The sequence below is a fragment of the Cervus canadensis genome, chromosome 21, assembly GCF_019320065.1.
Source record: "Cervus canadensis isolate Bull #8, Minnesota chromosome 21, ASM1932006v1, whole genome shotgun sequence".
Classification (NCBI taxonomy): Eukaryota; Metazoa; Chordata; class Mammalia; order Artiodactyla; family Cervidae; genus Cervus; species Cervus canadensis.
The window spans coordinates 14,827,829-14,850,629 of record NC_057406.1 but is presented as its reverse complement, the minus strand read 5'-3'; the positions used below and the strand labels follow the sequence as shown (position 1 = coordinate 14,850,629).

General features: G+C 46.4%; 1 protein-coding gene across 2 annotated transcripts in view; it reads left to right on the top strand.

The window, feature by feature from the left end:
* The window catches only part of ANO2 (anoctamin 2), a 335,456-nt gene that overhangs the window by 275,028 nt on the left and 37,627 nt on the right, over positions 1-22,801 (top strand). For both annotated transcript variants that reach the window (XM_043441194.1, XM_043441195.1), the window contains exons 17-20: positions 6,267-6,378; positions 9,541-9,598; positions 9,748-9,848; positions 21,582-21,727. In XM_043441194.1, coding sequence (XP_043297129.1) covers positions 6,267-6,378; positions 9,541-9,598; positions 9,748-9,848; positions 21,582-21,727 — 417 coding nt within the window. The remainder of the gene's footprint in view (positions 1-6,266; positions 6,379-9,540; positions 9,599-9,747; positions 9,849-21,581; positions 21,728-22,801) is intronic.

Sequence of the window (22,801 nt, the reverse complement as noted above, 5' to 3'; positions counted from 1 at the left end):
TGTGGGGGGGCACAGTCTCTGGGGATTAGTGGGGAGACAGTGGAAGCAAGCCTCTTGCTCCATGCAGGCCTGCAGGCAGGAGCAGACCTCTGTAGGTTCACCAACTTTGGGGTGCCACTTGCTTTTTAAATGAAAAAAAAATTATTTTTTGAAGAATTGAAGTACCACCAGGAAGTCCTGAGTCTAGAATAGTGCATCCAGCTCTAAGCCATCCTCTGCACAGGCTGTATCTGACCGCTAATCAGAGGAGACGGGGAGGAAAGGAAGAGGCGGGGGGAACCTCAGTACCAGAGGCCGCCCGGACCGCACAGATTCTCTAAAGAGGAATGTTTTGGGTTTACAGGAATGGATCTAATTTCCCATCAGATGTGGACGACGTGTGTTTTCAGAGCTCAGGGTGGAGGGCTGCTGAATGGGTTCCGGGCACCAGTGCAAGGGGAACCAGCTTTCCCACAGCTAGAGTCTGCACGGGAGTGGACTTCCAGAGCAAGGACATGTGTGGATGCATGTGGATGTGTATTATGCACGTGGGTACATGTGAATACATGTGGATGTGTGTGGATGCACATGGGCGGCAGGTGGGTGTGTGTGGATACATGTAGATGTGTATGAATGTGTGTGGATACATGTGGATGTGTGTGGATGCATGTGGATGTGTGTTGGTGTGTGTGTATGCATGTGGATACATGTAGATACTTGTGGATGTATGTGGGTGGGTGTGGATGTGTGTGGATACATGTGGTTACATGTAGATATGGTGGGTGTGTCTGGATATGTATGGATGCATGTGGATATGTGTAGATGTATGTGGATGTGTGTATGCATGTGGGTGCATGTGGACACGTGGATACATGTGGATATGTGAAGATGTGTGTAGGTATATGTAGACCCATGTGGATGCATGTGGCCACATGTGGGCTGGGCTGGGACCTAGGCCTTCCTGGTGGGGAGACTACAGTGCTGGTAATTTGAAATCTGGCCCAAGAGTCAGATCTGCTGGGTTGTCTTCCTGCTCTGCCACCAGCTCCTGACTCCCTGGGTGGCCTCCTGCCCATTGCATGTGGGGGGCCAGGGGAAGGGTGTGGTCAGAGTTGATTCTGCCATTGTCTGAGGCCCCCTCCATGAGGCGAGCAGGAACTGTACATTTTGTCTGGGAAGCTGAAAGATGGTGGGGGGCTGCTGCTCATAATGCAAACGACGTGAGCATGCCTGTAGCCCAAGTTTGTAGAACAATTCATTCCAGTTACATGGAACTATTATTAGTAACACTGCTACTTATAATAGTTTTTATAACTGGCAAGAATTCCTTCCAAACTTGAGCTGTAGCTACGAACATTATCTCTTTCATTTTTCCAGTTAATCCCTGAGCACTTATCTATCCTTTTAGCAAGAAGCCCATACGTTCCTCTCCCTTTTTTTGAGTTTTCTAAGAACCCAGCACCTTAATCCGTGAGAAGGAAGGGAGTCAGGGTGATCATGCTCTATTGACCATGTTTTCCCTCCAGGTCCCTTCTCCCCACCTCTCCGCTGAGGTCTGTGCCCCGAGGCCCAGCAGATTGTATCATGGGCGCCCCTAAGCCTGACTGTGGGCTGGGTTCAGCCAATGGGAAGCAGTGGAAGGAGCTTAGCGGGTAGAGGAGACAGAATTGGGGCCATTTCTCCATGATTTAGCCTCACCTCTAGCAAAACTGTGCCTTCATTTACATCCCTTCCTCTGAACCTTGTGTGGTGAATTCTGTTTCTTGCTGGGATGCTGACCATTTAGACCGGGTCAGGCCAACATCCATGTTTAAACAGGGACATTCCCTGGAGTGTGACCAGCCCCTCACTCCCATGTCTCCTTGCTACAGCACATTCCTGCTGGATGCTGGCCTGTCCCATCAGACAGGGAAGGCTGGACCACTGCTGAGCTGGTCCTTCCTCACTGCAGGTCCCAGACCGGCCACTGGGTTCTTCAAGGAAGCACAGTCCTCTCCATCGAGGGTCTACGACTATGAGGGTGCCCAGCTTTCAGACATATAATACCTGTATCCCCATCCCCACGCTGTCATCTGTCACACAGACCCAGATTCCCTTCTCCCTGGAAACCCACCCTAGCTGTATACAGCCTGTCTTCATAAACTTTCAAAACACAGTAGGTTGGATGATACCTCATCCCAGCTCTCTTTGAGGAGGTGACCCTCAGTGACTATAAGATAGGGGTCCTTATCACCCTAAGTGATGCCACCCCAGCCTTCTAAGAAAGGGGGCTGGTCAGAGATGTTGGGGTAACTTGCTAGAGCCTCTTTCACCAAAGAAGAGAAACACTCGTACAAATGAAAGGTCTAACAGAGTGCCTGCTACACCGTCTTCCTGATAGCAGATGTTTGTGACTTCAGACTGCACCTGTGTAGCTCAGGGAGCTCAGTCTGGTGCTCTGTGATGATCTAGAGGGGTGGGATGGGGGACAGCGGGAGGGAGGCTCCAGAGGGAGGGGATATTTATATATATATGCTGTGTGTGCTCAGTTGCTCAGTCATGTCTGACTCTTTACGACCCTATGGACTGTAGCCCGCCAGGCTCCATAGGATTCTCCAGGCAAGAATATTGGAGTGGGTTGCCATTTCCTCCTCCAAGGGATCTTCCTGACTCAGGATTTGAACCCATGTCTCCTGCATCTCTGATATATGTATACATATATCTGATTTTCTTCCTTGTGCAGAAGAAACTAACAGCGTTGTAAAGCAGTGGTTCTCCAACAGAAAAAGAGAAGACACGCCCCAGGGGGCTGACACTTGGGGCTGGACTGGGAGTGCACAGTAGGTCTCCAGTCCCTTTGTCTGAGGGGCCGCAGTCATCTTCCTGACTCTAAGGGCAGGGCCCCTTGTGCTGGAATCTCTCCAGGGCTCCAGGAGTGTCTCGGGAACACCCATCCATAATCGCGCCCTCGAGCAGTGCACTGGCTGCCTGGTTACCCAGCTGGCTGGCTTCTGCCAGGGTGATTCCCTCCCCGTGGCATAAACAAGGCAGCAACATCACACAGGAGGCTGGGGCCGCCTCCCTCCCCACCCCCACCCCCCTACACACAAATACAAACCTGTGCACACACACAAATGGAGGGAAGACCAGATGGTTGGGCTGTCAGGAAACAGTACTATTTGCAAAAGCTGGATCTGCCCTGGGGGAGAGGTGGGAAGCGAGCGGCACCTTTGCTTTCTGACTCAGCCTCCATTCCACCCCAGAGTGGTGTTAGGGCTGGAAGTGGCTGAAATTCACACCTGGAAGTCGCCTCAGTTTGGTTGCCACCATGGATCTGTATCTGCTGGATCGCTGGGGACACCCAGTTCAGACGAGTTGCTCTTCCAAACTTCCGATTCCGCAGCCGACACCCCCTTGCTCGTCATGCTGTTTCCATATGACAAAGATGGCTCTCCAGGGACTTTGAATTCTGAGCTGGCCCCCTGGGACTCACTTGGGCTTTCATACTAATTATTTTCCAAGGCAGTTTACAGCTGGGTCATTTATACTCATATTTTTTCATGACACAATGCACCTGAGGTTTAACACTTAAAAGAAAGGGAGAAGGGTAAGGATGAGGCACAGGAATTCTATCTCATGGTCCCTCCTGGTCCTAAAGTCTGCCCTCTGTCCAAAATCCACTCCAGCTGGTGGAATCCAGATGGCCTCCAGTCAACCTGGGGTGGCTTCCTGGGGGAGGTGAGGTTTCAGGAGCCTGTGAAGGTGGAGAGGGGTTGAGTTCTGCCTTCTCACGCTGTCTCCATGTTGACTGCTCCTGTCCATCCGTCTTATTGTTGTTTAGTTTCTCAGTCGTGTCCGAGTCTTTGTGACCCCATGGCCTAAAGCCTGCCAGGCTCCTCTGTCCATGGGACTCTACAGGCAAGAATACTGGAGTGGGTTGCCATTCCCTCCTCCAGGGGGTCTGCCCGATCCAGGAATGGAGCCCACATCTCCTGCTTGGCAGATGGGTTCTTTACCACGGAGCCACCTGGGAAGCAGTTGATGTCTAAAGGCTTTTTATTTGAAGTTTTATTTAACACAAGGCTGGGCTATTTTCTCATGGGCTCAGATGGGGACCGCTCTGGATTCTGTGTCCTCTCAGGGGATGGTGCCCAGTGTTCTGAAGTGCCCTAGTTGTCCTGTAGACATCATCCCACCCCGAGGGGACCCTGCAAAACCTGTTCCATCTCACCGTCCCAGGCAGGTGAGGCTCCTCGTGTTTGCTGTTGAAAGAGACCCATTCTAAGATAGGCACAACGTTGTAAATCAACTCACTGTACTTCAATTTTAAAAGAGAGAGAGAGAGAGACCCAAAGTCACATGGAGCTCCTGGGCCCCCACTCCCTCCCACCCCTGGGGCTGTGTTCCCTCGGGGCCACCCCCTTCCCCAGAAGCCTCAGCAGAGCACCGGGCATGGCCTGCCTCATAGCTTCTCTGCCGTGGGCCCCCAGCTGATTTAGTGGACTATCAAGCAGATTTGGATTGTTTATTGGATATGCCCATTATTTATGATGGCTCACGGCCCTAAAAGCATAGGCACGGGCTGTTTATAGAAATAATCCTAATGAATAATAACCAGGCCCATGATTTATTAGGATGGAAGAAGGGAGCCACTCATTTTCAGTTGGAGCAAAATGCTCTGAAGGGACCAGATTCTCCTTCCAGAGAGCTTGGAGGAAATTCCTGTAGGAATTGGGAGATCTAAGTACCAAGAGTTCAAAGGCGATTATAAAAGAAAATCAAAGACACGTGCCTCTCTGGACCTCATCCCTAATCCCCTTCTAGCCACATTTACAAGGTGACTTTTCCAGATTTTCAGATCCTCAGACCTGTTTAAGTAATATCACCTGATTACTTTTCAGGTGACATCAGTTTTCATTTTCTTACCCCCAAATTACTTAAAAGTGAGAGACAAGATGTGGTTAAGTTATTGTTGAATTGACTGCTTCAGGTTCACGGAGCAAAGACTCAAATTCCTGTTGAAAATGCCCCCTCCCTCCCTTCTTCCTTCCTTCCCTCCTTCCTTGCTTCCTTTTGTTGACTGAAAAAAAATGTTCAGCCTAAAATTTGAGAAGTATGTTTTATTCAGTGGACTTTCTGAGCACTTAAGCCCAGAAGGCATGGCTCTGCGAGATTGCTCTGAAGAGGTGAGGGAGGAGCCAGGATAGATAGGAGGTTCTGCAACAAAAACCAGGTAGTCAGAATAGCAAAAGATGATTGTTAGTTAAAGAAAAGCAGATACCTGGAGTTAATGAAGCTAGTGAGTTTTTACGTATGTCTGGGCTCATTGAAATCATCCCTTTGACATGCACCTCAGCTACCTGGGGCCAGGACCCTGTGTTCTCCATCCTGAGTCCCCTCAGGGTGCACAGTCCAGGGTGGCTCTAGTCATCACTGATGCACCTGATGTGGCGTTAGTGCTTTCCCTCTGTCCCTGAAGAGCATGGCCCAGTAACCTCTTCTCTGCCAAGCTCTTTGTCACAGTCTGCGTAGACCCCTCTGAGCTCTCTGCTCAGCTGTCCATGGAGCTCCGTGGGTCTCGAGTCTTCTGAAGGCACCAGTGAGGTTTCTGCTCAGTGTTCCTCAGGGTCTCCTGGGAACATTGGTTGACTCCCTGCCTTGACCTGATAGAACCCATGGATGCTGTGACTCCCGAGGCAGAGACCTTAGACTCAGATTGTGTTTATTTCACTTGCTTATCTGATGAGCCTCCATCATTTGAGCGAATCGACTCAAGATGTCTCAACCTGTGCCAAGCACATACAGGGAGGGCTTTCCTGCTAAAGACAAAGGAGGAGAGAAAGAGGAGCAATGAATGCCCTGGTGCCCAAGCCAAGCCTTCAGTGCTTCTTGACTTCTGTTCACTGGTCAACAAACCATTTTCTCAGGGATGTTTGTTCTAGTAAAATCCTCTAGAAGTGACAGTTGTGCCCGTAAAAGCTGAATTCCTCTTGATGAAGCAGGGGTGGTGAGAGGTTGTTCTTCTTGCTCAGACCTCTCCTTGAGGAGCACAGTGCAAAACTGTCACTTTCATGGATCAGAGGAGGGAAGTGAAAAGAGACATATATTGATCCTATATACTCTTGACCTTCTGTACCTGGTAAACCATTTGGGACCTCACAGAAGAAGTCAGTTCTCATGTCCCAGAGCAATGGATCTCTGGGTTTCTACTCTGGAGGAGTAAACAGACAGATAATGGCTCATGTCACAGGGTCACCACTCTAAGGAGGTGAGAAATCTGTCTGATCAGCTTTGATCTTCCCTTTCAGAGGTTCCAAAAACAGAGCAGACATTTGAAGAGCGCCTGATCCTCAAAGCTTTCTTACTGAAATTTGTCAATGCCTACTCACCCATCTTCTATGTGGCCTTTTTCAAGGGAAGGTGAGTATCTTGGTGCCATATGCAGAAGGGCAATTGGTCTCAAAGACAGTCCTCCACTAGAGTCAGCCTGTCCCCATTGTCAGCTTACATCTTCAGCTCTGTGTCCCACTCCTATTGCCACCTGACTGCACTAATCATGTTGGATTAGCATCTTCAGATTCTGATAACGTGGGGAAACCTGCAGTTATTTGGCTCTGGCCCTGAAGGGTTAATCCTAGAGGAATGTGTGTCTCCCAAGTTGAGGACATGGCAGGAGAAAACTTCATGTCCAGCCAGTGATTCTTGGGTCTTGCAATGCAGATCTGATGCTATCTACCCAGGTCAATGTGGACTTCATAGATTAGGACACAGTCTCCCACAAGACTGCCCTCACTTCAGACACTACTGCAAGCTCTGGGACTCTCAGGTCACTGATGGTTCTGCCCAACTGGCTACAACCACTGACCCCCTAGGGTTTGATAATTCACGGGAACAGCTAGTAGAACTTGGGATGTGCTGTCTCTAAAGTTACAGTGTTATTACAGCAAAGGGTTACAAGTCTGAACTGGCAAATGGGAAAGACACATAAGGTCTAGGAGCATCTTGGAAAGAAGCTTACATGTCCTCAGGATGTCAGCTTCCTGGCACATCAACATGCACCACCAACCTCTCATCCAGGCTTCAGTGTCCAGAGTTTTTATTGGGGTCCCATTATCCAGACATCATTGAATGAATCATGGCTCATGTAATTGAACTTAGTCTCCAGTCCCTCTCCCCCACCTGAGGTCAGGCTGCCTTTACTTGGCTCAAAGCCCCAACTCTAATCACGTGGTTGGTCTTCCTGGCATTGGCCTCCATGATTCTGAATGAATGGAAAAAGAATTGTGGTACGTATATACAGTGGAATAATAGTCATAAAAAGGAACAATATTAGATCAGTTGTAGTGATGTGGATGAGCCTAGAGTCTGTCATACAGAGTAAAGTTAAGTCAGAAAGAGAAAAACAAATATGATATATTAATGCATACGTATGGAATCTAGAAAAATGGTACAGATCTTATTTGCAGGTCAGGAATAGAGATGCACACATAGAGAAAGGACTTGTGGACACGATAGGGGAAGGAGAGGATGGGGCAGGGATTGAGAGAGTAGCATTGACGTATATACACTATCATGTGTAAAATATGTTTTAATAGTTAGTGGGAAGACACTGTGTAATACAAGGAGCTTAGCTCAGTGCTCTGTGATGACCTAGAGGGGTGGGATGGTGGGTTGGGGATGGGAGGAAGGCTCAAAAGGGACGGGATATATGTATACATATAGCTGGTTCATGTTGTTGTTCAGCAGAAACTAACACAACATTGTAAAGCAATTATACTCCAATCTAAAAAATCTTAAAAAAAAAAAAAAGAATTACCTTACTAGCATAAACTTAGGTCTAGTCCCAGGGGACCACCATGAATAACAAAGACACTCCTATCAGGAAATTCCAAGGATTTAGAGGTTCTTCCCAGGGACCAAGGACAATGACCAGTCATATTCTTTATTATATAATAGTCCTGGGTATAAATCGCTTCTGATAAGTATCATTTGTGGTCAGATCAGCTAGGTACCGCCAAGATTTCCCCTTAGGCATCAGCTAAGTCAGGAAGCTTCCTTAGAACTGAGAGCTCATCAAGCAGGCAGCGATAGCAAGACTGTCATTGTCCACACTTTATAATTTCCTATAAATGTGTTTGTGACCCAAACCGCTACTCCTTCTCAGGACCTCTGCACTTGAGGCTCATGAAATTATAGTAGCAGAGTGGTTTTCCATATTAATGATTATATACTTCTTTGGTGATTTATGTCTAGATTTAATATAAATAGAAACTTGCATACATATGATATTCCAGGGGAAAAAAATCGTAGGTCTCTGACCCTTAGATAAACTTGTAGTGTGCTGAGAGGGAGAGTCTTGGCAACAGCACACTGCAGTCTGCGGTAAGGGCTATAAGAAAAGGTGGAAAGAAAGTGTTAGGGGAGTTTTTAATTATGAACAGAGACAGGAAGACTGCACCAGGAGGGGAAGTCAAGCTGAGCCTCCAACAGATGAGCAAGATTTCAGGAGATGGGTGAGCGGATAACATTTCAAGAAGGTAGGATTCTTCTATTGGCCTGTCTGGTTCCATGGTTGGCTGGTACCTTTCCACCTCCCCCATCTGCTCAATCTTCTTATTCCCTAATAAATTAAACCCTTAGATCTTAGAAGAGGAATGAGACAGGCTTCTTCCATTCCTTTGAGTATTTTCAGTAAGAAGTCTGAATTTTTCGTTTCTGGTCTCAAGAATCTCCACTTGCAGTTTTAGTGCATCTTGGTCTTTATTACCTGGGAAATCAGAAGCCCTTGTGGAGGAATTGCAGTCAGAACTCAATTCTTTTTTTAAAAATACATTTTATTTTGTATTGGAGTATAGCTGATGAATGAGCAATGTTGCGATAGTTTCAGGTGGACAGCGATGGGACTTAGCCATATATATGCGTGTATCCATTCTCCCCCAAACTCCCCTCCCCTCCAGACTGCCACATAACATTGAGCAGAGTTCCCTGTGCTATACAATATGTTCCTGTTGATTATCCATTTAAAATATAGCAGTGTGTGCATGTGCATCCCAATGGATAGTTAGTTATAGAACTCAGTTCTTGACACAAGTTGAGGGAGGAAGTTGCAGGACACTACACTTAAAGACAAAGAGGGCATGGCAGCCCACTTGGCTGGGAAATCCCATGGACAGAGGAACCTGGTGAACCGTGGTTCACAGGGTCACAAAGGGTTGGATATGACTGAAGCAACTTAGCATGCATGCACCTGCTAAGACCATCCAAACTTTGTTGTGTTTAGGCTCTGAAATGACCACACACACACACACACACAGACACACACACACACACAGACACACATGACTGCCTCAGCTCCACACCACACCCAGCCTCAACCCGTCTGCCCTGGGATGTGACCTAGTCAAAGGTGACCCCCTGGTGTTATAGGAGGTGTGAACTCCTTCCCAGAGGAGTAGCACCGCCCTGGCCAGTTCTTCCTAGGAGGACATTGGGCAGTGACTGGTCCACTGGGAAGACATACCCTCGGGGCAGCTCTGCCTTCCTCTCTCTTTCCCTAACTCTTCCCACACTTCTCCCTTCCAGGTTTGTCGGTAGACCCGGAAGCTATGTTTATGTGTTTGATGGTTACCGCATGGAAGAGGCAAGTATAGCCGCTGGTGTTTCCTGCCTGGCTAGTGGCTCGTAGGTGTCCCTCCCGCCCCAGCCCCATCCTTATATCCCCACTGCAGCCTGGCTTAGCTCATGCCCTTGCCTGTCTGATGCCCCTTCTTGCATCTTCTTGTCCTGCAGTGTGCCCCCGGGGGCTGCCTCATGGAGCTGTGCATCCAACTCAGCATCATCATGTTGGGGAAGCAGCTGATCCAGAACAACATCTTTGAGATCGGAGTCCCGTGAGTAATGAGCTCTGCTCACCCCGCTCGTGGCTGCCAGGGCTGAGCCTGGCAGAGTCAGACTTCCAGCAAGATCTCAGGGCTTCTGCTCTTCTAAGATAGGGTGGCTGTTCTCTCCTCTGTCCATGCAAGCTCAGTTTCTCTGTGTGTCCAACTTCTTTGCAACCCCATGGACTGTAGCCCTGCCAGTCTCTTCTGTCCCTGGGATTTCCCAGGCAAGAATACTGGAGTGGGTTGCCATTTCCTACTCGAGGGGATCTTCATGACCCAAGGTTTGAACCCATGTCTTGCATCTCCTGCATTGGCAGGTGGATTCTTTACCACTGAGTCACCTAGGAAGCACTCCTCTGTCCGTTTCTCCAATAGCTTCCCGATGACGTAGTGCCCCTCCTGCATGTTTTGTTTGCCAGTCTGATTTGGGATGTTGGAGGCTCAGCAGGATTAAGCACTTGCTTCCTTGATGACTCAGTGGTAAAGAATCTGCCTGCAATGCGGGAGACGTGGATTTGATCCCTGGGTTGGGAAGATCCCCTGGAGAAGGAAACCCATTCCAGTATTCTTGCCTGAAGAATCCCATGGACAGAGGAGCCTGACTGGCTACAGCCCATGGGATCGTAAAGAGTCGAACATGATTGAGTGACTAAACAACAACAACAATTAGTACCCATAACAGTAAGTGACAGAGCTGAGAGTCAGATATCTCTGACTTCAAAGTGCATCATGCTTTTAATGCTGTGTCCTCCCAGTGAGCAAGTAAAAGAGCCTTTCAGTATGGTAGATGGTACTTCCCAGGTGGTCCAGTGATTAAGACCCCATGCTTCCACTGCCGGAGGCTCAGGTTCAATCCCTGCTTGGGGAACTAAGTTCCCCCAAATTAAAAAGAACTATAGTAAATGCGTGAATATGAAAGACTGAACCCCAATGTAATCATTTAGAAAAATCTCTAAGGAACTGTGGCACACATGGTCTTAAGAGGGGAAGGATGCATAGCTGGTGAAACACAGGCTGGATTTTCCTGCGGATTCTCTCCCCTCCCCTCCCACATGGTTTTATACAAATTTCATACAAGTCCTTCTTTGGTTAGGTTTTGCATTGAGATAGTCATGAAAATAAACACAGACACACATCCACTGGACCCAAAAGTGGATGTAACAGGTGAAAATCTACCTTCAGGCAGAGAAAATGTGGCTCTCTCTGCCTTTCATTTTTATGGCTTTTTATTTATTTATTTTTTTGGTGTAAAGAAGTCTGTTTCAGGGGATATTTTCAGCTAGCTTGGCATCAGAGAGCCAGGGAATGACAGAGAAAATTGGGGTAACTCTTATAGGCTGAGTCAACCCTGTTTAGGAGGACTGGATCGTTTGTACCAGACTTGGAGTTCTTTGCAAACTTGCAAGATTATATCCATTCTGGGATGCATTCGCCAGACAGTCCCCATAAGGTTAAGTGAAGATACTGCCACTTGTTCTGTCTCCCTCTTGGAGATTTACTCTGCGTATTATTTGAATGGTTCTGAGAAGTCCTGCAGTAAAGAAACTGGTTTAATCCCTTTCTTTCCGGCTACATTTGTTCATGTCGTTGAACTGGGGTCTCAGTGGCAGACTTTGGAGTCCACTCTGACTAGTGTAAGCAGCAAAGGAATTTGAGAACAATATGAACAGAATATGATGTGAGGGATAGAGAGCCAGGCTCTGAGCTGCAGGACCAGGAACAACACTGTCCACACGGCAGGAGGGCTTGCAGGGAATGCTGCTGCCTCCATCTCTCAGCTCAGATGGCTCAGAGTGAAAAATGAGAATTGGATATCACAGAGCTAAACCCACAAAAACTGCAGTCTGAGCCTTCCCAGCTGTCTTCATCAGCTTGAGTTGCTGTAACAAAATAACATTGACTGGGTGGCTTAGTGCAGACATTAATTTCTGAGTCCTGGAGGCCATGAAGTTCAAGATTAAGGTGCCTGCAGGTTTGGTTCTGATGAGGACTGCCATCCCATGTAAGCTCATGTGACCCATTCTCTGTATGTATATGGAGAGAAACAGAGCTCCGGCACCTTCTTTTTATAATATAAGGGCACTAATCCCATCATAGGACCCCACCCTCATGGCCTAATCTAAACCGAGTAAGTGAAAGTGTTAGTTGCTGTTAGTTAGTCATGTCTGTCTCTGTGTGAGCCCGTGGACTGTAGTCCACCAGGCTCCTCTGTCCATGGGATTCTCCAGACAAGAATACTGGAGTGGGTAACCATTACATTCTCCAGGGGATCTTCCCGACCCAGGGATTGAACCCAGGTCTCCTGCACTTCAGATTGCCAGTTAGGACTTCATTTTATGGATTCTGGAGGGGACACGGTCAGTCTGTAACACAAGCCTCTTGGTTTAACCTATACACAAAATGTTTGAGACTTCCTGGTGGTCCAGTGGCTGGGACTCCATGCTCCCAATGCAGGGGGCCTGGGTTTGATCCCTGGTCAGGGAACTAGATCCTGCATATTGGAACTAAACCCAGCACAGCCAAATAAATGTTTTAAAAAGAAGATCTACAGTCTTAAAAAAAAAATTTGTATGTAATAAAAATATATATGCAATGGTCCTTATCTTCTCAAAGACGAGTTTTTTTAGTTTGGGAGACAAAATAGACTGTGTGTGACTGGGCATTCTCTCTGTGGTTTGACTCTGTCAGAATTCAGACAAGTGAAGGCCAGGCATTTCAGAGCCATCAAGGAAGACTTCATAAGCAGGCAACTGTCTCTAGGTCTTGAAAGAAGGCTGTCACTGTCATATGTAACCAGTTGGTCTGCCATTTAAAGAAACAGTTTCCCCTGGGTGTGGATATCTTCTCTAAACAAACAACATACAGATTTATCAGAACACTTCCTAACTCGCTTGTGGCTTAAAGAAGTTGTGGTGGTCCCCTGATGGGACCTGGAGCATGCCAGGGTCATGGCAGGAGCCCAGAACCTCTCTCAGTCTGCTTAAAGGTCGCTGAGCCCTAGCTTCCTTGAGCTGATTGGGACAATTAGCAAATAAATATGTTCCAACTCCTTTCTCCAGGAAAAGCAACCCTGGTCACTGCTCCTATAGGAACAGCGACTGCCTGAAAGGTCCCCAGAGGAAGCTATTCTTTTGTCTTTCTCAGAAACACAGAGAGCTAAAATTGTAATGGAGAAAACCAAAGTTGTCTGGAAAGAAAACCCTTTTTAATGAGAATCCTGCATATTCGCTCAGAACACTTTGCCGTCCCCGTGCTCAGAATGGGTCTCACCATCACCCACCATCAGTCAGGCTGTTTTTCTGTCCCCACACTGTGACAGCCTCAGGGGGCACTTGGGCAGGTGATCTTTCTTGGAGGAGATGGAGGAGAACATTGACCGGCATCTCTGCTTAAGCCAGCCTCCGGTCCTCAGTCAGGAAATCATCAGTCTTGAGAAGCTCAACCCTCTGAAATAATGCCTGGGTCTCAGCTTTCTGATGGACAGTCATTCCGTGATAGTCATCAAGTAACGCTGGTGGGACACATGGTGCCTGTGGTCTAGGAGCTTAGCATCTCAGAGAGAACACATTTGTTATGGACCAACATCCAGGACATATACAGACTGGAAAAAGATGTGCCCCTTTGAAGCTGTGAGACCAGCTCATCCACCACTGCTACAAAGGATAGTCGCCCATACCCGCCAAACATCTGGGGAAAACACCTGTCTTTCCAGTACATTGGATGGAATTAGATACAGCTTGTAGGTGTGAGATGCCCATTTTTTCTTTTCCGGGCATCTGTTCTACCACTTAGCCCATCCACTCTGCACCCAGAAGTCTTTTTAGAGTATAAGAAAGGAAAGAAATCAGTCATGTGTTTGGATAGTGTGTTGGATGTTCCCCAACCATCAATCCCATCAACTCCATGACAGATGAAACCTACACCCGGCTGTTTTCCTTGCAGACTAAATTTTCTTCCTTATGCTTGATGTGTGTTTAATATGCCACCCTTTAATTGGTGGCATTTGCATAGTAATTCATAGAGCTGTGAGCAAGTCACTTCCTGTCTCACTGTCCTCATCTCTTGATGAAAAGGATTTAATAAGTCATAATATATAGCAGGATATAATGTAATATATATTTAGTATGTAATAACGTAATAATCTCTAAAGTATTGTCATTTCAGCTCTAGCATTCCATGAACCTCTCCTCTAGTCAATGAAACTGGTCACTGCTGATTCCAAGACAAGTCACTTCTATTTCAGAAGAGTTTTTCCTCATTTTAGTTCTTAGTCTGTTGTTCAGTCCCTACGCTGTCTGACTGTTTGTGACCCCATGGACTGCAGCACGCCAGGCTCCTCATCCTTCACTATCTCCCAGAGTTGCTCAGATTCATGCCCATTGAGTTGGCGATGCTATCTAATCATCTCTAGTATGTTAATGGACACATATAGCCTAATCGGGTAGTTGAATTCAGGGATGTAGAGCAAAAGTTCTTCCACCAAGCCTTATAGTCTATTATCTTCAAAGTGAAAGTAAAAGTCGCTCAATTGTTTCTGACTCTGCGACCCCATGGACTGTAGTCCTTGGAATTCTCCAGGCCAGAATACTGGAGTGGGTAGCCTTTCTCTTCTCCAGGGGATCTTCCCAACCCAGGGATCGAATGCAGGTCTCCTGCATTGCAGGCAGATTCTTTACCAGCTGAACCACAAGGGAAGCAAAGTTCTCAGTAATTCTACAGATTGTGACTTGCCTTTGTTCACTCAATCACCATGATTTTGGTTAATAGGTCTTCCACGCTCCACTCACAGCCCACTGTCAGTGGATTAGACTTATCCAGCCAAAGCTCATGCCCCTGGCAGTATCCTTATATATGACAGAGTTGAGAAACATAAGGTAAGCAAGAAAAAAAGCCCTGGTGGCTCAGGCAGTAAAAGCATCTGCCTACAATGTGGGAGACCCGGGTTCGATCCCTGGGTCAGGAAAATCCCTGGAGCAGGAAATAGCAGCCCACTCCAGTACTCTTCTCTGGAAAACACCATGGACAGAGGAGCCTGATAGGCTTCAGTCCATGGGGTCACAAAGAGTCAGACACGACTGAGCCACTTCACTTTGTCACTTTTTAATAGGCAAAAGAGAAATGACAGTTGAGCCTGATGATGAGGAAGGAATATTATAAATTATAAAAACTGGATCTAGTGGTCTTTAATTCTTTGATGGAGGCAGTGCATCTCTGTAGGATAGAGATTTTTTTCAACAAACCTGGGTTTAAATCTAGGCATTACAAAATACTCACTGTAAAACCTTGGGGAAGTTATTCTAGAAAGATACATTGTTATGTAAAAATACATCTTGCTTAATACTCAGCTTTCTAGAAAAGAGAAAACGTGGGCAACTGAGAAAGGAAGAGCCATTCTTGGGTGTTACAGGCGGCCAAGGTGTTCCTGAGTGTCACTGGCTTTTATGTTTACAGGTGATGCTGTCTGAGTGTTTCAAGTCCAGGGAAGAGATCTTATCAGGACTCAGGATAACTTTTTTCTCTTCTATTCTGGGACCAAAGACTTGTGGCTCATGGTGGCTCTTAGGTACCTTCAGATACCTGCCTCCAACTTTTTTTTTCCCTTCAGGGAGATAAATATTAATCTTAGAGGCCAGACTTGATTTTTAAAAAACAAAAGCAAGTCTGAGGAGTTAAGTAGGTGATCATACTGAATAAGAATGTTTGGTAAAAAATATGATTATACACATCTTTACATTCATTGTCTACTTCTGAAAGCAATTTTCTAGATTCGTCCAAAGAAAATTTTAAAATGTTAATGACTATCGAACTGACCTTTGTTAGTAAGCCAAGTACTTGGCTCTAACTTATCTCTCTGAGGATGCAGTGTTCGTCTTAGATTCCCTGTGTGTGCATACGTGCATGCTTGTGTATTGTGAAAAGCACCACCGCTACAATTCTGGTGGCTTCTCAAGTCGACCAGCCCAGCAGCCTTCTTTATTAGATTGTTTCCCAATCTTTAGTCACTGTCAGCAACTTCCAAATTGTTTTCCATTATTTACCTAGACACAAAGAGTGGAGCATGACTGAGTGACTTTCACTCACATTTACCTAAACAGCCATTGCATATTAATTTCCTCTAAACCAATTCACTTTTTAAGTCCATCTCATTTCTGAAAATGGAAAACTAACCCTATCAGTCACCCTGAATAGCAAACAACAGTAGAAAGAAATACAATAAAAATGATCCATTATTAATCATTGATCTTAGTGTAAGATCTGCATTCTCTTTATTGAAAAGGAAGTCACACAAGTGCCTTGGAGCTATTAACAGCATACCAGGGGTGGACTGGGGTTTTCTCCAGGCATGCAATCAGAGGGATGGGCTGAGAACAGTAAAGGGAATAATTCTCCCAGGTCCGCTAAGGAGATATAAGACCAACTCTAGTGAAAGTGAAAGTGAAGTCGCTCAGTAGTGTCCGACTTTTTGCGACCCCATGGACTGTAACCTACCAGGCTCCTCAGTCCATGGAATTTTCTAGGCAAGAGTACTGGAGTGGATTGCCATTTCCTTCTCCAGGGGATCTTTCCAACCCAGGGATCAAACCTGGGTCTCCCGCATTGCAGGCAGACACTTTACCCTCTGAGCCATCAGCGAAGCCCAAGACCAAGTCTAGAGACCTTCCAAAAACATCCCATGGACTGTGAGTGGAATTCATCCTTTGCTTGGGAAACATTGGCTTAGAGCAATGTTCTCACCTCTTAACCCCATGGATCTCTACAAGGCTGGCACAGATACCAGGTGTGTCCATGAATACTGTACATCTGCCCTTTGGGACCTCAGATAAACATCTTCAGCTTCCAGACTTCTCCTTTGTTACCCCTAAATCTTGTAGGGGCCCCAGTCAGGGCTCCCATGGAAGGCCAGCTCTGTCCCGGCACTATCCAAACAGAAGCGTGTCCCTGGAGGTGTAAAAATGAAGTGCTTTCAATGAAGGCAGCAAAACTGGGGTGGTAGGTGATTCAAGGGCAACTCTGTAACCAATGAGGACATGATGATAAATGAAACTGAAGTTGTGTGGTCTGGCCTTAAGCTCTACCCCCTCATGGAGCCCCAGACTACTCGGGCCTGACAGTTGTGACACATGCTTTCCAGAGGGGAGGCAGGTGGTTTTCAACACAACGGGACTCAGAATAATGCTCATTGGCAGCTCCTTCTGACGTGACTTCAGATGTGGCTGGTGTCAGGTCAGGATCCAATCTTGTGCTAGTTATTACCTGAGTCCTTTGATGGGGACTGTCCTCATCTCCCTCACCACACACACACACACACACACCACCCACCACCTTTCCCATCTGTGTTTGCACACACCACAGTACATCCCAGCTCCTCACTTTAATTTTATCTCGAATTCATCTTCAGTATCCCATGAAGCAAATAGGAAATTGCCTTTTATAATTCATGTGTGTTATAATTATAATGTGTGTGTGTGTGAAAGAATTATAATGTGTGTGTGTGTGTGAAAGAGAGAGAGAGAGAGACAGAGAGAGAGAGAGAGAGAAAAGGCTAAATGCTGTCTTCCTCAGGTGTCAGATTCTTTCCTGAGTAACGTCTGAGATGGACAGAGCAGATGGATTAATATGTCCACTGTCAAAATGTCTCCTGGTCCCTATTCTTGCTAGAAGCACCAGATCACATCCCCAAACAGCTGCAACATACCCCTGGACACAGCCAGGAAGATTTTGTAAACTTTCTTCTTTTTTTGATAAATGTGATGTCTTGTATTTCAGGACATAAAACAGTCTCTCTTTAAAGCCATCACAGGAGAGGGAGGTGTGTGTTCCCCTCAGTACAGTGGAATCTGGCTGTGAATCAGAGGCTTAAGGAACAAATTTGAATCCTGTCCCATGTCAAGAAGAGGAATACACAATTCAGAGGTTGATGTGTTTCTCTTCTTGTGCCCCATCCCAGGCTCAGTTCTGCCTTCTTTCACGAGGCTTGAGGTCTGTGGAGCCAGAGGCATTGGAAGACTGCCCGGGGTCCTGATTCCTCTGGTTGGGGGCGAGGGGAGGAGGCAAGGTGTGACCAAAGGTCACCGTGGTCTCGGGGTGAGCCTGTAGGGCACACACAGGGGGAAGGCTCGGAGTTCTGGACAGAGTTTCTGAAACTTGTCATTAACAAGGGACAGAGAAAGAGCAGATGAAAAGGAGATGAGGGTAACATCAAAGGAGTTATTTTAACAAGGGAGTGCGTCGTACGGTCGGAATCACCATCTGAGGCTTTCCACACGGCCCATCTGTGTATTATACAACGTGCAGGATTCCTGTTAAATCCTGCACTGGAGAGACTTCCTTTATTAATGTTTTTAATGGGGACTGGGATCTCCAGGAGGGAGGCTCCTGGGAAAGAGGGCGTTCGTAAGAACTTTGTGGACTTTGGGACCTGCCCATGGCGCGGCGCAGGGCTGACCATCCTGTCTTTCTTCCATCTGCCCTCCAGCCCAGCCTTGGTTGCTGTGGGGTCTCATGGTTGAGCATCTGTTCCCGTGACTCCTTTTTCCTTCTGTTTTTCCTCCTTGGAAGGTTCCTTCCCCTCCACTCGGCCCACAGACATGTTTATTGTGAGGGTTTCTGTTGTTCTCTCCGTGATGGTTCTTGGGTCTCTAGCTCTAACTTCGATCTGTTTGCAGGGCTCCAGGCCACATATTGGAGGAGGATGTGGCAACCCACTCCAGTATTTTTGCCTGGGAAATCCCATGGACAGAGGAGCCTGGTGGGCTATTGCCCATGGGGCTGCAAAGAGTTGGACATGACTGAGCAACTAAACAACAAGAACAAGACCACATATAGCAAGGCTTATTAGGCCTCCCTACTTCATTGTCTCATGAGACCCTCCATCTCAACAACACTTCCTCCCCCTCTTCTTTTGTGTCACCCAGCTTAGCCAGCTCTGCCACCAGCCACACACCTGGGTGAAGACTCTAGAGATCACCCTTGGTCCCTCTTTCCTTCCCAACTGCAGTTCCCCACTTGCTTAACCCCATCTCTGAAGCATGTTGCCATCTATCTGCTTCCCTTTGTGTCCATGGCAACCGTCCTAGTCTCTGCGACCCTGATCTCTCACTGGCACCCCTGCATCCAGGTGGCTTAAAAGGCCATCTTCATGAACTTGGACTACCTCTCAAGTCATCTTTCATCACTTTCTGTCTCTTACTCCATGTTCCAAACATTTTGAACTCCTTTTAGTCCTGCAATGAGCCATGCTCACACTGTCTGTGGCTGTTGCACAGATAATTCTCTGTGTCTAGAACACACACCTTTCCCCATCACAGCACTCTCTCTCTCTCTCCTGCTGCTTTGCTCATCTTTTGTCATTTGGTTGGTTTATATATTTCTTCCCCGTGAAAAACTTGCAGGTTGGGTTGACCATCGTCTCCTAAATCTCTCCCTTTCTATTACTCATTACACAGGATGAGTGACATTTGTTTAAGTGTCCACTTTCCCAGCTGAATTACTTCATTAAACACATCAAATGCCTTTAAGAAAATATTTATTTATTTGACTGATCAGGTTGTAGTTGTAGCACGTGGGCTCTTTCATTGCAGCTCATGGACTCTCTAGTTGTGGTGTGTGGGGTCAGCAGTTGCAGCAAGAGGACTTAGCTGTTCTGCGGCATGTAGGGTCTTAGTTTCCTGAATAGGGATCAAACTCACACCCCCCGCACTGCAAAGCAGATTCTTAACCACTGGACCATCTCAGGGAAGTCCCCATCAAATGTCTTTCACTTCTTATGTGGTTTTTGGTTTTGTTCTATCATTTTTAAATCAAAATATAAGTGATTTACAATATTGTGTTAGTTTCAGGTATATGGCAAAGTGATTCAACCATGTGTAGTAATACAGTAGCAGTTCAGAAGTCAATAGGGATATATTCATGTGTTTAATTTCCCATGATTAATTATAACCATTTATTATTCTTCAGTAAAGATTGGGTCAAGTTTCTGGTTACTGGCACTTGGAGGGAAAGTCTCAGTTTGAGTTCTGGTCCTGGACCTTCCCTTCCTCCTTCCCTCTCTCCTTCTCTTCTTTTCTTTCCTTTTTTGTCTCTCTCTTCTTTATGCTTTTTTTCTTCATCCTCTCCCTCTGTCCTGAATCACAGGCAGGGTGTCAGCCAGTTCCTAAATTCATACTGTTTGACTTCAGAATGTTTAGGTTTCCTTTTGGCTTCTTATAATTTCTTGCGATCACGGAAATATTGCTTGCTATCTTATTATGAAATATTTTATCTAACTTTGCATCTGTGGATCTCGACCATTCCTTACATCCTCCTGTGATGAAGAGGAGGAGAAGGACACTGATAGATATATTTATGGAGCTCTTGGAGTATAACAAGTCCTAAATTAAGCATATTACATAGATTTTCTACTTTAACTGACCCAATGTGCTAGCTAATATTTATTTCTCATCTTATAGATAAGAAAACTAAAGTTTATGGAGTCTTCAACTTCATACCAACCCCAAGAGGCTGTGCCATTATTATCTTGTTATTATTTTAGACCAAAAATGTCCTGAATGCGGTTGACCCGTCTACTCGGGCTGCTACTGGGTGGCTTAAACAACAGGAGTGTGTTTTCTTATAGTTCTGGGGGCTGGATATTTCGAGATAAAGACTGGCCAGGTTTGGTTTCTAGTGAGGGCTGCTTCCTGGCTTTCAGATCACTGTCTCCTCACTGTAACTTCATATGGTGGAGATAGATTAAAATTTTAGTTGTATTTATTTATTTGGCTGTGTCGGACCTTTTCTTATTTGCAGCATGTGGGATCTTTAGATGCAGCGTGCGAGCTCTTAGTTGGGGTTGTGAGATCTAGTTCCCTGACCGGGGATTGAACCTACATTGGGAGCACAGAGTCTTAGCCACTGGACCACTAGGGATATCCCTCTCTTCCTTTTCTTACAAGGCAAACGACCCTCTAGGTGAGGACCTGCCTTTATGACCCCACTGAACTTTAATGACTTCCTAAAAGTCATTATAGGAAATGACTTCCTAAAAGTCGTTATATACCTGTCTTGATATATAGTCACACTGGGACTTAGAGCTTCACAGATATGAATTAGGGGGCGGGGAATGGGTGCAGCTTACCCCATGGTGGTGGTTAGACAATGTTTAGCTTGGCTTTACTGGACATAATTGAAGGCAGGAGGAGAAGGGGACAACGGAGGATGAGATGATTGGATGGCATCACCAACTTGATGGATATGAGTTTGAGCGAGCTCCAGGAGTTGGTGATGGACAGGGAAGTCTGGCGTGCTGCAGTCCATGGGGTTGCGAAACGTCGAATATGACTGAGTGACTGAACTGACAGAATGGACGTATGCTATTTATATTATTAAGACCTGAAAATGTTTGAGCTGGTAAGATAGCATCTTTTCTAGTACTTTCTAAACACTCCCCTTTCCCCATGAAGAGGGTGGATAGATCACCCTCTGAGACTGTCTGAGCATCTGACAGGTAGGGCCACTTCTCTGTTGCTTATCCAACAGCAAAAGAATTCATTTTCTTTGGACTTGAAGAAACTTGATCCTTTATGGGGGATCTTTTTATTATCCTGACAGAGGACTGCCTCAGATTGTTTCCTTGTTCTTCCTCTCTCTGTCCTTAGGTCAGAGTGGCTTCGATATCAAGACTTAGTCATTTTTCTCTTTTCTGCCTGCAGAACATGCCCTCTCCTCTAGAGGCTTCTGGTGACTGGTCCCTTTCTTTTCCAGGAAGCTAAAGAAGCTGTTTCGGAAGCTGAAAGATGAGACAGAATCTGAAGAAGCTGGCTCTGCCCATTCAAAGCATCCAGAGCAGTGGGACCTAGACTACAGCCTGGAACCTTACACTGGACTGACACCAGAGTATATGGAAATGAGTAAGATCCTATGGACTTTCCTTCTGCTGGAGGTGGGTTCAGATAAGGGGTCGGGGGTGAGGGGGAGGATTAGGAAAATCCCCAGGGCAGTGTCTGCTCCTTTGAAGGTTTCATGGCTACCCGATGTCACCTTCAGGGCCACGTGGAAGCTAAGAAGGAAGGGGCAGAAGGAGCCTTGAGTTGAAGTACCTCATCACCCATTTGATACTCATATGGAGCCCTCTTCTCTTTGCATCTCCTCTCCTCATCTATCTAATGAGAAGCTTTGTCTCTAGGTTCCTTCCCATGGTTTCTATCATGAGAGGCAATTGAGAAGTCTGAAATTTAAGAATGGACTTTCCATTAAGGAAGAGTAAAGTAGTCCCCTGACATCTGGGTCAAAGAATATCCATCTTGACAAGAAGAATAGAGGAGAGTCCCTCCCTGTGATCAGGCAGGGCTCAAAACATGTGAACTTTTCTCTAAAAGTGGTGAGGATGTTTTGGGTAGGCGGTGAGAGGAGGATTTCTAGTTAGAATCTCTGATTGCCCTTGGATGAGCCTTGAGAGTGGGAGTGCGTGTAGCACAGGCTGGTAGACACGGTCATCTCAGATGTGGTTGGGGAGCCATGCGTTCTCCATCTTGAGCAGTGTCCCAGCTTGGACCAGCTGCCTTCAAATGCTTGGCCACTTGTGAATAATCCTGATCTCTCACTGGGGTGGATATCTGAGAAGCCTGTTTCCAAGACTTGGAACGAATGAATTAAAAACAGAGGACCAAGAGGGCAGATGTACCATCTAAATATTGACTCAATCTAGAGTGTGTGGAGAAGCATCAGTGAGATCTCACGACAGAATCACTCACTACTTTCTATCAATTGACCCTCATTGTGTTTGCATAATGGTTCCAGCCTCCTTTGGTTAATCCCTTCTCACAGGGGGCCACTCATGCCTCTGTGTATCAGGTACCTCACTTGTTATTTCTAATTGATATTTATCCTGTCTCTTCATAGTGTGTATGTGTGTGTGTTTGTGTGTGTGTGTGCATGCACACATGCACATGCATGTGTACTAAGGGTACAGCAGTGGACAAGGT